This window comes from Anomalospiza imberbis, chromosome 21 (assembly GCF_031753505.1).
Source record: "Anomalospiza imberbis isolate Cuckoo-Finch-1a 21T00152 chromosome 21, ASM3175350v1, whole genome shotgun sequence".
NCBI lineage: Eukaryota > Metazoa > Chordata > Aves > Passeriformes > Viduidae > Anomalospiza > Anomalospiza imberbis.
This window is the reverse complement of record NC_089701.1, coordinates 7,488,641-7,502,707: the sequence shown is the minus strand read 5'-3', so window position 1 is coordinate 7,502,707 and position 14,067 is coordinate 7,488,641. Positions and strand designations below refer to the sequence as shown.

At 45.9% G+C, this 14,067-nt stretch overlaps 1 protein-coding gene across 4 annotated transcripts; it reads left to right on the top strand.

Moving 5' to 3' along the window:
* The first annotated feature begins 1,752 nt into the window (after positions 1–1,752).
* TLR4 (toll like receptor 4) lies at positions 1,753–13,324 on the top strand. 4 transcript variants are annotated; one of them, XM_068211456.1, is made up of 5 exons: positions 1,753–1,972; positions 2,647–2,749; positions 4,310–4,529; positions 5,316–5,482; positions 6,827–13,324. In XM_068211456.1, the coding sequence occupies exons 3-5, from the start codon at positions 4,332–4,334 to the stop codon at positions 9,081–9,083; spliced, it is 2,622 nt and encodes an 873-aa protein (XP_068067557.1). In that variant the 5' UTR covers positions 1,753–1,972; positions 2,647–2,749; positions 4,310–4,331; the 3' UTR covers positions 9,084–13,324. The 4 variants fall into 4 exon arrangements, with proteins under 4 accessions (XP_068067557.1, XP_068067558.1, XP_068067556.1 ...); XM_068211457.1 differs by having other exon boundaries at positions 2,644–2,749; XM_068211455.1 differs by having other exon boundaries at positions 1,753–2,749.
* Positions 13,325–14,067: the final 743 nt, after the last annotated feature.

Here is a 14,067-nt window from a genome sequence, read left to right as displayed (position 1 = left end):
ATTGTTCTGGGGTGTTCATATGACCTTGGCTTTGGGGAATAGCCCACCTGATAGCACACATTGCCTACTCCAGTGCAGGCCTGGCTGATTTTCATCAAACCAACTTGGACTCTGGCTTTTGGGCTGTTTTTGTGCCCCCTGTGTAGACCAGTCTCAGTCCTTCTCCGTAATGGGAAATTCCTCAGCCATGCTGAACTCTGCTAGGTGCCACCACTGTGTGCAGCACAAAGAGACTGTGATGCCACCTCCATGCCCTTCCTGGACACTCAGAGGCACCACAAGCAACCTGCATTACAGATCTCCTTGCTCTGCAACTGCAGCTGGAGTCAATCACTGCTCAGACAGAGAGAGAAGTGATGCTGGGTCTTCTTTGGGTCTGACACCCCAAACTGAATGTGCAGTTTCTCAGCCTGAGTGTTGCTCTTTTTTTCAAAGCTGAGAGATCCAGAAGGAGAGGCAGGTGTTCTTCCAGGCTGATCTTCCATGAAATGTGAGTTGTGGTTTTCCCATCCCTGGAAGTGTCCAAGGCCAGGTTGGATGGAGCTTGGAGCAAGGCAAGGGTTGGAATGAGATGAACTTTAGGGCTCCTTACAATCCAAACCAGTCTGTGATTCCATTATTAGACCCACTTTGATGCCTTAACTTTTAACTTTCATATTTTTTAGATTCTGTACTGCCTTAGTGTGTGACTCTGAGCTTCAGATAAAGTGTAGCAAGTTCTCCTCACAGTTCAGGCAGATAAAACAATCCTTTTCCAGCCTGATCACCAAGGACACCATTGCGGCTTTAGGCTCGAGGAGTACAAACAACAGCGAATGGAGGAGAGCAAACTGGGAGGATGGGACTGCATCACCTGGAGCTGGAATGGACAATGAACCCCAGTATGTAAATGGACCAAAACTTATAAAAGTGTGATTAATCATGACTGGTCGTCCATCTTGTGTCCATCTTGGGCAGAGCCACCGCCAGGCCCTTGCACTGCCCAAGGTGTATCCTTTGAAGGCAGTTTAATAAATCCCTGCTTTATTCCTTTAACTCTGCCCAGTCTCTGTTCCAGGTCAGCCTCTGTAGGCATCAACTTCACATGGGGAAGCATAACAAGTGAGTGTTACAGGCATGCAGGCTCTCTAGGACATGTCATGATGAAATCAGTGTCTCAGCTCCCTCCCCAGCCTTGGTGCAGGCTCTTTGTGCTCCAGCACTGCCTCTGTCCTGGGCCTGCCAGGTCAGGCAGGGGTTACTGAGCCAGGAAGTGACTCCCCAGGTTCAGGAAGCAATGTGTTTGTAGAATGTGCAGTAAAAAGATCTTAAAGATGTTTTCAGATTATTCTTTCTGCCATTTTTCATTGTAATTTATATAAATTGTTTTTTCCCAGCAAAATGGCTGGGAAAATTCAACTTGCTGTTAAATTTGTGCCACATTTCCTGTCACTCTTCCTTTCCACTCAGACAACCTTTCAGACCTGGACAGGTGACTGACTTGCTGAGTATAAGGACTGTCAGGTGAACCCCAAGGATTGGTAACTGCCTGCACCCCCCGAGCCTGGATCCCTCCTGCAGAGTGGCTGATTTCAGCCTAATTCACCACAGGTGACTGCAAGGCTGACTCTGTGATAGTTAGGAAGGGACATGTGGCCAGCCCACCTGAGAGCAATGCTGGCTCACCTGGTGCATCCTGAGCTTCTCAAGGACTTTTGGAGCCTCTTGTGGTGTTCCCCAAGCTTCACAAGTCCTGTGCTGTGAAAGTGCCAGCACCTTAGGAATGTTCCCTGCTCTTTCATCCATCAATCTCTCCCCTCTGATCCACAGCTCATAACCAAATAATTGCTAGAGATGGTTCTTTCACATAAAATAAGACCTGATTTTGTTTAATCTTGAAATAGTTTCTGTCATGTTCCTCAGCCTCTGTTTGCAGACAGACTTGGGGAAGTGCTTGAGATGACTCCTGAAGCAAACAGAGCCTCTCTCCAGGGTAAGAGCTGCTCATCTGCATGTGGTACTGGGTTAACTGTGACCTTGAAAGCACCTAGGGACAGACAATCCTGTTTTTATGGCTCTTACCACTTGTCCAAGAGTTTAGCTAACTTTGCTTTTTGGCTGGAGTTCCCACATAATTTTCTTTTAAAATAAGCAAATATAAGATGTTTTGTCAGTCCAGCTACATTGTGGCTGTCTTATGCTCTGTAATACCTTGCTTGAGATCACAGAGGCTGCATATGCACTGTCTGCATTGTGTTATTTATATTATAATAATGTTCAGGAGCACAGAGATGACTCAGGCATGTGTTTTTGGAAACACAGATTCTCTGCAACACCTCCTTGCTGAGAGATCTTTAATGATCCCAGTAAATTGCCAGAGTAGTGAATCATGTTTGATTTTAGATGTTATTCTTGTCGCTTTAAGGGATTCCAAATCGCTCTTTTGGTGTTTGTGAACAATCACACAGACATTATGGCTTTATCCACACTGCTGTGTGCCAGCTGAGCAACATGAACTTAACCAGCACTGACTTTCTAAACTGGTGGCTGGGTTTAGTCTGCTAACTTGCATGTTTTCTGCTAGTGCCCCATCCCTTGCAGTGTCTGTAGGACTTGTCTTTGAACAAATGACGATGTGTGCTGTGAAACTGTCCCTTGTGACAGCAGCAGTGCCTCCTTTGAATGTCCTTCAAGCTGCACTTCCCACTTGACCTCTGAGCGTGGCTGTGGGAGGGATTTTATGATGCTCGCAAACTCTTCAGCATCTTCAGTAAGTCTCCATTGAAATGGTAATTTCTGGAGCATACTTCAGGCTCATCTCAGCTTTAGATAAAAATTAAATGTGGATTGCCTCATTCCACATATTGAATACTAAGGGATGCACTCATTTGTTCTCTCTGCAGACACACGATGCTCTGCCAATTTCCTTAATCCAGGCACAGAAGCAGTCAGCAATTGTTTCCATTCACTTTTGATTCCATCTATAAAAGGAAATACCTGCAATCACCAGAGGCTTTTCAGAGCTGGGATTTTGTAGAACTTGCCCAATTTCAACAAACTTTTTGTCTGCTGGCTTAATGGGCACTATCTGGCTGCACATCAGGGTGTCAGTTTTAGCTCCCATTGTGCTGCCACGTGTTTTTTATTGCAGAGATCATCAGTTATTTTAGGATTTCCCCATCTCTCCTAGGCTCTCTACTAACCTGTCAAAAAAGTCTAACCCCCACCTCTGAAATATTTTAAACTTTTCTTTATAAGTGGATTGCTCGCTGGGCTGATATCGCATCTTATATTTAATATCAATTTTCACAGACGTTCATGAGTCGTCACACTTTATTCCATCTTCCTCTAGACCAATATTCCACCCTTGTCTCATATTTTTGCCACTTCTCTGTCTATATGGTGTTGATAATACCCAGCAACCCTATGGCTGGATCCCCTGTAACATTTCTTAGTTATCTCCACAAAGACAGGAGGAGATACATGAATGCACGACCATTTATCAGACTAAATGAAGGCAGGGAGCTTTATTAGAAGGCTCACAGCCGACTTAAATTAATATTGCCCACAGTGAGGTTTTACAAAGCTTTTTTTCTTGAAACAATGGTCTGCATTGGGAAGTCAGCATTGAGATGTTCTGTGGCAGGCATCAAACAGAGATTCAGGCATGAGAAGGGCAGGGAGCAGCTCTAAACCCAGCTCAGGGTGTTTGTGCCTCTCCTTTTTGCTGCCCCAGCAACTTGTCCCACAGGAAGGGTGGGGAGGGGTAGAATTTCTGTGACCACGCCTCTGATCACTCTGTAAATCTCCTTGTGCCTGGCCATATTCCTGCAATAATTGCAATTAAGGTCCAACCAGATGGATAAAACCTGGATGTTTATTCACAAGAGCTTGGCCAGAGATAAACCTGTGCTTACCTGGCTTGAGAAAACCTCTGCCACAGCTGAGCTTTTCTTCAGTGCTTGCAAGGGTGAAGCTGGGAGCATGGCAGGAGTGTGAAGGCAGACAGTCACCCTCTCTAACCAGAGCATTTGAATTATGCGATGTGGAGCATGAAACTGGGCTTAGAACTGCACAAAATATTCTGTTAGTTTGGGGTGTTTTTTTGCCAATTTGACCTGAGCTAATCAGAGGCAATCAAGTCAAGTGGCACTGATGAAACCCATATTCCTCTTCAATTTCTAGCCCAAACTATATCCATCACTACTTTTTTTTCTTGTTGGCTTTTTTCCTTTTAAACAATTGCAAGAAGAGCAGTTCACCCAGAGTGTGTGTAGAAACAAGGCAGTGACCAAGTTTCACTTCCTTCCTCATTCCCTGCAACTCTCAGAGACGTGCAGTGAGAAGCAGGAATGATGAAACACAACTCCTGGCACTGCAGGAGGTTTCTATCTCCAGGTTTCTCTCTCCATGCTCCTTTCTCCTGCACACCTGGCCTCCTGAAGATGCCCAGGAGAGGAGCCTTTCCTGTGGGGACACTCCTGGTGCTGCTGCAGCTGGCATTTGTCCCGTCCCCACTGGCAGGCTGCCTCCTGGATCCCTGTTTGGAGGTATGTGAGCTCCGAGTGAGCACCAAATCCTTCTGTTTCTCTGGTGCAACTTTCCCCTTTGCTTGGGAGATTTGTGCCTCAAGCCTCTTAAGAAAGCCCAGATTTTTTCCCCCCAAGGTTGTTATCAAGGTGATTGAAGTATTTGAAATAAATTCTAGTCTCGAAAACATCTGAGAACCAGAACCAGCAGCAAGAATTTTTTCTTCTCATTGGCTTTCTGAACCTCTGAGGGTGCTGCAGTGCAGTTATTGTAATAGATTAAATTTCCCTTGGAAGGGATCCAAACTTGTCTAATTTCTACAAAACACAGATTTTTGCCTGGTTTGTGCAGTAGAGTGATTTCTCCGAGTACCTGACACAGACCAACTGCCTTTTGCAAAGTTTTGCTGGCAATGATTTGCTTGCAGAATAACTTTGGTTCAAGCTGCCTGGTTATGGGCAGGGGAAGAGAGCTGAGAGCTGTTCCTGGACATGTATCCATGAGTGTTTGTCCTGCTGGCTCTCTCAAAGGTTGCTGCTGGTTCATCTGTAACCTCAAGGAATGCTGTTCTGTAGTTTTGTCCCAGCTTCAATCAGCAAGAAATGCAGCTCTTCCTGGGGAGTAGGACTGCTTCTATTAGAAATGAGAAAAATGTTTAGGGTATGTAAGATTATTTCCTAAAATTCAGGGCAGCTCTTTTAGAAATGCACTGCTAGGGGGGTCATTCTGCTCCTGTTCTCCTGACAGTGACATTTTCTGATACATAGAGCAGATGTTGACCATGATGGGATCTGCCTCTGTTACAGATCACCCCTAACACAACTTTCAGATGCACTGGACTGAACATCTCTGGAGTTCCTGATGGAGTCCCAAACACCACCCAGAACTTGGACCTCAGTTTCAGCAATCTGAAATCACTGGGGTCAAATTATTTTGCATCAGTCCCTGAGCTGCAGTTTCTGGATCTTTCAAGGTAATGGGATCTATTATGTGGTACTGGTAAATTTTTCTTCACCAGCTGGGTTACAATGGTGGCTTATTTTGGGGTCTAATGGTCTTGGCTGTTTATTTTTTTTTTCTTGTGACTTTGTCCCTGTGTCTGTCATTTTGCACATCCCCGTGGTGAAGTGATGTGCAGCTTTTAGTCCAGTCACTGAGTGCACACCCTCCTCTCAGAGCTGGGTCTGTCAGTCTGATCTTGTAGGTTGCAATGTGAGAAGGAGGAGGAAGATGTTTCACTTGTCTGTGAACAACAAAAATGTCAGACTTTTCACTGTTACAAAAACTCTGAAGTGGAACATCTTGGGTGAGCTGTTTTTCTAATCACAGTTTAAAAAAATAACATGAAGGTACATTCATTTTCTAAAAGGCGGTTTTAAAATATCAACATATTCTCTTTTGCCTTCTCCTCACATATCTGGGGGAGGAGATGGGGGAGGCCTATTAGCAAATTTGAATTGATGTATAATTTCCATTGACTTCAGACAACAGTTTCTCTGGGTAAATTGTTTCACTGAGAAATGTCACTCAGCCCCGTCACAGCTCTAGCTCCAAAGTGGCTGAGTGGCAGAGCACGTTTGCCGTGAGGCACTGCCTGGATTATTAAACTAATTCTGCAGGGATTCACTGCAGAATGGATTTGGGTCTCAAATTCTGGATCTTCCCACATCAAACAAACCTTAGGGGGCCACGCTCATTTTCCCCTCTTCCTTTTCTCTTTCAGAGCCAGCACAGCCTGGGCTCTGCTCCCTCTGAGCCATCACCAGAGATCAACTGCTGACAGAGCTGTGAGCTCCGCCACAGCTGCACTGCTCTGGTGCCAGTGGGGCTGCCCAGGTGTGGCTGAGGTGGCAGTCAGAGGGCTGGGGGGATGCGAGGGGTGAGGGAATGCTGGCTCTGGTTGGTTCTTCCAGCAGTGATTTGTCCTGTCCCCACTGGCAGGCTGCCTCCTGGATCCCTGTTTGGAGGTATGTGAGCTCCAGGTGAGCACAAAATCACATCATTGTCATCACAATGTCACTTTGGTCTAAACTGATGGCTAGGATTCTTCTTTCCTGCTGCCTGTACCAATTTTTGATCTTCACCAGATCTCCAGGTCTCTTGCTTTGAATTTAAGGCTGGAGAGGAGGAGGTGAGAGGAGGTCTACTGCTGGAGGAGTGTTCCCTCTGCACATCCAGGGATGCTGGCTCTGCCCAGCACATCAAAGCCAAACCAGCCCCCAGTGTGAGGCTGAGCCTGACAGTGTCACAGCAGCACTTGGTGAACAAGGAAGGGACAGTGTTTCATGCATTTATATTTTCTTTTCATGCCCAACAGGTGCCACCTCCATACAATAGAAGATAACTCCTTTATGGATCTCCATAGACTTTCCACCTTGGTTTTAACTGCCAATTCCTTCCAGCACCTGGGGAAATCAGCTTTCTATGGCTTAACATCTCTGAAAAAATTGGTTCTGGTGGAAACCAACAGGACCTCTCTGTCTGAGCTGCCTATTGGCCACTTGCATACTCTGCAGGAGCTGAATTTGGGCCACAACAGCATTACTTCATTGAAGCTTCCCAAGTATTTCGCCAACATGACCTCCCTCCGGCACCTGAGCTTCTTCTCTAACAAGATCGCATCTATCTCCAGAGGAGACCTTGATGCCCTGAGGGAAGGGAACAGGCCCAACCTCACGCTGGTGCTTTCCTTGAACAACATAAAATCCATAGAGCCGGGGGCCTTTGCAGGGATTCACCTCGCTGAGCTGGCTCTCAGGTCTGCTTTTGAGAAATCCACGATGCAAACTTCTCTGCAAGGCCTGGCTGGTTTGCAGGTCAGCAGACTCATAGTTGGGGGGTTCAGCGACAGTGAAGGACTGAAGGACTTTGAGAGGGGGCTCTTGAATGGACTGTGCCAGGTACAGATGGAAGAGTTTGTCTTAATCTGCCTCAGGGAGTTTGAGGATAACACAGACACTCTCTTTAACTGTGTAGGCAACGTCTCCACTATTCGCCTGGTGGACCTCGGACTTGAGGAGATATCACAGGTTCCTATGTGGTCTAAAGTGAAACAGCTGGAATGCAAGAAATGCAGTTTTGAGGATGTGCCTGCCCAGAAGCTGTCACTTTTCAAGGCGCTGAGAGTGCTTCGTATTACCAAGAACAAAAATCTCAAAAACTTCGAGCAGAAATTTGAGGGTCTCAGTAACCTGGAGGTCATTGATTTGAGTGAGAACAGACTCACCTTCAGCAGATGCTGTTCCCCTCAGTTTCAAAATTGTCCAAATTTGAAACACTTGAACTTAAGCTTCAATTCTAATATCAGATTGACTGGAGATTTCACTAATGTGAAGAATTTGTTATATTTGGACCTTCAGCACACAACCTTATTTGGTCCTGGCTCCTACCCTATCTTTCTGTCCCTTCAGAGACTGATTTACCTTGATATTTCCCACACCAAAACCGAAGTTAAATCCCAGTGTACATTTTGTGGCTTGAACTCTTTGCAAGTGCTCAAGATGGCAGGAAACTCCTTTGCAGACAATAAGCTGGCAAACAACTTCAAAAACCTAAGTCACCTCCACACCTTGGATATTTCAAGCTGCAAATTAGAACATGTGGATCAAAGTACTTTTGATGCCCTGTCTGAACTAAAAGAGCTAAACATCAGCAACAATAAGCTCCTGACCTTTGATCCTGGAGTCTACCAGCCACTGCAAGCCCTCAGAGTCCTGGATTTCAGCAGAAACCAGCTGACTGTTCTGTTGGACTCAGCCAGGGAAATCCTGCCTGATGGCCTGGTCCTGTTGGATATCTCCCAAAACCTCTTTGATTGCTCCTGTGTGTACCTGGACTTTCTGAAATGGGTCAAGGAGAAGCAGGAGCTGCTGCAGAACAAGGAGCTGATGCTGTGCCACACTCCCTTGTACGTGGCCAATGTGAGCCTGCCAAGCTTTGATCTGTCCTCCTGCCACATCAGCGCAGGCAAAGTTGCCTCCTCAGTGATTGTGTTGCTCTGTGTAGTGGTGCTCCTCTTCCTGGTTTACAAGTACTACTTCCAGCTCTACTACTCCGTGGTGCTGCTCAGTGGGTGCAAACACTACGCAGAAAGAGGTGACACCTACGATGCCTTTGTCATCCACTCCAGCAAAGACCAGGAGTGGGTGACAAAGGAGCTGGTGGAACCCTTGGAAGGGGGAACACCTCCCTTCCACCTGTGTCTGTACTACAGGGACTTCCTGCCAGGGGTACCCATTGTCACCAATATCATCCAGGAGGGTTTTCTCAGTAGCAGGAATGTCATCGCAGTCATCTCCACTGACTTCCTGGAGAGCAAGTGGTGCAGCTTTGAGTTTGACATTGCCCAGTCCTGGCAGCTGGTGGAGGGAAAGGCTGGGATCATCATGATTGTGCTGGAAGATGTGAATAAGGCCCTGCTGAGGCAGAGGCTGGGGCTGTCCCGGTACCTGAGGAGGAACACCTACCTGGAGTGGAAAGACAAGGAAATAAGCAAGCACATCTTCTGGAGGCAGCTGACAGGAGTGCTGCTGGAAGGCAAAAATTGGAATCATGAGGAGGCAAAACTCATGTGAAGAGAAAGAAGGGTTCTTCCTGCCCTGTCTGCCATCCTGGCCTGCTGGGTGGTGCTGAGAAGCTGGTTCTTCTGTTGCTGCTCAGAGTCAGAGGGAGTGGACGGAGGCACTGCCACATCACTACAGAAATTCCTGCCTTGCTGGTCACCTTCTCTCAAGGAAATTTGCAAGTTAAGGAGTGACAAGGGTCAGAAGAGCTGCCTGAGCTCCGTGTTTGGTCATGGCTGTCACCCACAGGTGGCCCAGCAATACCTTAGGTTTGGTGGGTATAAGAAGAGACCAGTGCTCTTACAGTCATCTGGCTGCTTCTGAAACTGGATTTGGGTCCTGAGACCATTTACCCAGAGGAACTTCACAGTCTGTTGCTTTGAGTGGACCCCAGAATCTCAAAGGCAGAGTAATAACACAGGATTTTCAGCTCTGAAAACTTTGTGAAACAGAAACGAGGTTTGGATTCCAAAAGTCTTCTGCCTGCCACTGCAGGTACCCTGACTTGGGACAAGCCCTCCAGGGAGCAATGGGGCATCCTAAAGCCCAACTGGCAGCTGCTCAGGGAACCTGAGAATTTTTGTCATCAGGGAAAGAGGTTTCTGTGGTTGGGAAATTTGCCCAACATGTTTCTTTCAGTTTTCTTTAGACCCAGGCTAAATATTGAAACCATTACCTGAAAATCTTATTATATCCAGATTATATAGCATTTGAGAGGGCATTTTTGAGTTTTCTTGGGGGGACAGGAAATGTGTAACACCTCTAAACTGAAATACTTCTTTGCTCCCACTGCTTCTCCTCATCTAGTGTTTGTGGATATGCTCTGGGACTGCCCTAAGCAAGCAAAATTGAGCCTGAACTAAGTGTTTCAATGTTTACAGTCAGACATTTCTAGATTAAGGCTTTTCATTCTCTGGACCAGCCTTAATTCACTGTTGGAAGGTGCTGCAACAGCCTCCAGGGTTCGAAATGGGGTTCAGACCTGCCTGTCTGCTCAGCCTTTCCCAGGGGTCAGCTGCTACCTGGATCAGCACTGGGTGGGAGAGTTTTGCTTATTTTTCACAGAGAACATGCCTGGCATTTTGCAGGGAGAAGAGGTAGAGGGGAAAAGTCTGGGTTATCTGAACTAAGTGTACCCCAGCACTGTCCTGAATCAAGGGAAGGGAAGTCTGAATGCCATGGAATCCTGTCACAGAGCACACCATTGATATGTGGGATATTGCACGGGGCAGGAGTGTTGCTCTCTTTTTACCAAAGGCTTTGGCTGGGATTCATCACTGAATGACTCTGGTGTTAATCTTGCAAATCCTTCTATGATCAGTGATGTTCTGCAGAGGTAAGACAGAAGCCACGGAGTGGTGAATCAGATCTGATATTTATCCGCTCACTTTTCTAAGCACCAGACAGGGACATTTCCATGGAAGCAGGATCAGGGATCAACATCAGACATTACTGGACAGAGAGGGAGAGCCAGTAACAGGCCTTGTGCTGGAAAAGTTGAATCACAGCTCCTTCCCTATGTGCTGTGTCAGACAACACTACCAAAACCCCCCACAGCCCTCCCTAAGCTTTTTTTTGTGACCCAGGAGATGAAGATTTAATAAAACTACACTTGATGCTGCGTTCCCTTGCCCAGAGAGTTTGTTCTGTATCTGCTATATGCTGTTCCAGCAATTCCCAAATTGAAGTTCTCCTCACCTCTGCTGGCATTGATGGGTCCTGCAGACCTTCCTCCTCACCCTTCCACCCCCACCTTCCTCTTCCTCCTCCAGGAAGCTGCTGGAGATGGTGGGGGAGAGTGAACCTTGAGGTTCCCTGGACTGAGACCAAAGGAGAGCACAGAGGACAAAGCAAAGATTAGCTTGAATTTCAGCAGCTCCAAGTTAAATTGGGAAACAAAAGAGGAAAAATTAAATAGAGTGGGAGTTCCTGCTCCTGAATTGAGCAGCACTGAAGCCGCATTTCTCCTTCACTCTTTCTCTCTGTGGCTCCTCTGCAAACAATTCAGTGGATGTGTATTTCTGGCACAAAGCACAGAGTCCTATGATTCTTGATTGTAATTATAACAATGAGTTTCAGAAAGCCTTCGAGTGGTTCTGGGCATTTATAAAAGGGATTTAGGACAGTATTGTTTAAAAAGTCAGTGGTTTTTTGAATATCAAAGCAATTTTAGGAGAGCTGGAGTGATGCTGAGATGAGGCTCCCACCAGTACAACTTTAAAAGAAACTGGTCACTTGTTTTTCTCTTCCTATTCAGAGTCTCCAAAGCAGACATGAGTATGTGAGTTGCCCCTGGCTTCCTCATTGTCCAAGAAAAGGCCACAAAACCAATCATAACTTCAGCTGCTCCTCTGTGGTTCCTTCCAGCCTGGCCCACTCTGTGATTCTGGGACCAGCCCAGGCAGTGCTGAGGTTTATGAGTCCAAGATGGACAAGGCTGTGTGAGGAATTGCATTTTCACCATTTACCCAGCAGAGAAACAGTAGATTTTTTTTTTGAATATTCAAAACAGTTTTCCCCAATACTATAAATGGGGGAATATTGTCGTTCCCACAGAAACACACATACTCATTTGCCTTATAGTAGGAAGCAAAGGTCCAAAGGAAAACTCAACATTCTCATGTTTCCAAAGCTGCTGGCATGCACTGTTTGAAGCTGCCCACTCTGCAGCAAGTGGCTTTGATAGGATTTACTCACTGAGTGAAAAAAAATGAGCAGCCAAGCAAACACCCGTGCAGGTCTGCATTCATCTCTCATATAAATATCTGAAAATACTCCAGTTATTAAAGCATCTCTTTTGCCCAGGTCATAAAAACAGATGGAGACAAAACTCCAAAGGGATGTTCCATCTAAGCTATTCCATTTGCAATGGGGACATGCCCTGATTTCACTCTGAGCTTCATTTAACCCATGCAAAATGCCAAGACAGCTGCAGCTCTCGACTTCCTTGCCTTGTGGAGGGTGCTGTCACTGGGGCAGGACATCCTGGTGTGCTGGCACTGTCACCAAGCTGTGCTTTGCAGCGAGGGCTCTGAGCAGAGCATGCCCTCATTAGTGTGATTGCTTTGGTGCTCTGTTGGAATCCAAAATGCAGGGAATTCTCACAACTTTGGGCCTGGAAGCCAAAGCTTAGAATTAAACACAGGATTTGATTTGAGACCTTGGAAAAGACTTCCAAACTCAGGTGCTAGAAGAGAGAATGTGGATTTGTAGTTTAAAGCAGAGACACATTAAGCTAAGGAAAGGAAAGTTTAGAGTTTTAGAGTTTAAGAAATAAAAATAAAAGTAGTTAGAAAGGAGTTCAAGGAGTTTAGAATGCAGCACTGTAGGTTTGTGTGTCATAACGATTGGCTAAGAAAGCTCACACTGTAGCATGGGTCTATAAGATGAAATATTTAACGATTTGGTCAAAAACAGAAATATCCTTGTTGGCAGTGTTTTATTGGTCAATGAATCCTTAAAAGGTCTTGTAACTGAGGAGCTTGTGCCCTTGTGAACCATGGGATAAAGATGTGAGCCGAGCTCACCCTTCCTGCCTATGCAGAAGATAAGAAAAATAAACTGCATCATCAAAAACAATTCAGAGGTCCTGTCTCTAACTCATTCAAAACTCCTTCAAAAATCCCCATAGTGCTCCCCACACTGCAGCAGCTGGAAAAGCTGGAAACCAGAGCCACGTGCAGCCCTTCCCACCTGGATCTGGCTGGCTACAGGAGCAGCACTGCAGGAATGCTCCCCTGGCCCCCCTGAGCAGGAGCACAGATTTCCAGTGTCACTTAAAAACCCAGCAGAATGAGGAAAAGCAGCTGCTTTCCCTGGACCGACTGGTACTTGACAGGAACAGGTTGAAACTTCTCAGGGAGAGCATTTGTCCTTTGGGAAATGCTATTTTGTATGTGGTTTCTGCAATTTAATGAGGTAGCATGGTGAATCTATGGAATGGGAATTGTCACAGCAAAGTTTCTGGTTTACTGTTGCATGTAATTTTGGAACAGATATTTTTTATGGAAACAGTGATTTTAAAAAATGGTTTGGAGGGGCTGAGAAAGGGATTTCTAATAAAAGTTAAATTGCTTCCCAATGTTATTTTAAAAAATGTCTGCTTAGGCTTATGCTGTTGTTTTTCAGAGTACCTTTTCATTTAAAGATTTGTTTCTATTTACACAATCTCACTAGCCTCCCAAAACAACACCAAAACATAAAAATATTTCCCACACACCCAAAATAAAAACCTTGGATTTTGTTTTGTGGGATTTTTTTTTTTTTTTTTGGTATCATGCTGAAAAGTATTTGGCAAAATGGAAATCCCTCCTTACTGTGACCCTCTTGGGGTCAAACCTTCACCTTCTCATGCCCCACGTGCAGTTCAGGCAGCAAAAACCACTGACAAACCCCTGGAATGAATTTCACTAAGTGCCTTTTGCAAAACATCTTGAGTAGATGCAGTGGATCGATAGGACCTGCCTGAGAGCAGCTGAACAGGGGAGGAAAGAAGCAATTCCTTAATAAGTTGTTCCTTGCCATCACCAGCTCAGGCTGGGAATTGGGACACATGACAGCAAAGTATGATTTGCAGAGAGGAGCCCATCTGCCAGGAGCTCTCACCTTCCTCAGCCTCAAGGTCACCCAGAGGGCACAGTCGATAATGCACCAGCCTGGGCCTGGCTGTGCTGCTCTGAACACACAGAGGAACATTGCATGACTGAGGGCAGCTCTGCTGAAACACCTGGAAAGCCAGAAAAAGGAAGAAAATGAACAGGGAAAGTATTAGTGCAGGATCTCAGGGTGGGAATGAGGCCACAGTTTAGCTGGTGGATCCCAGATGCTGGAGGTGGCTTGGTCCTGGGGTTTCCAGTACTAACCAAAGCACCTGCAGGCAGAAGGTTTGTGGTGAGTCTGTAAGTGCTATTTTTTTTTTTTTTTTTGCATAATGATAATCAGAGGGATGGAAATGAGCACTGCATGGGTACCAGCCATGCTTTGAAGGGGACAGGAT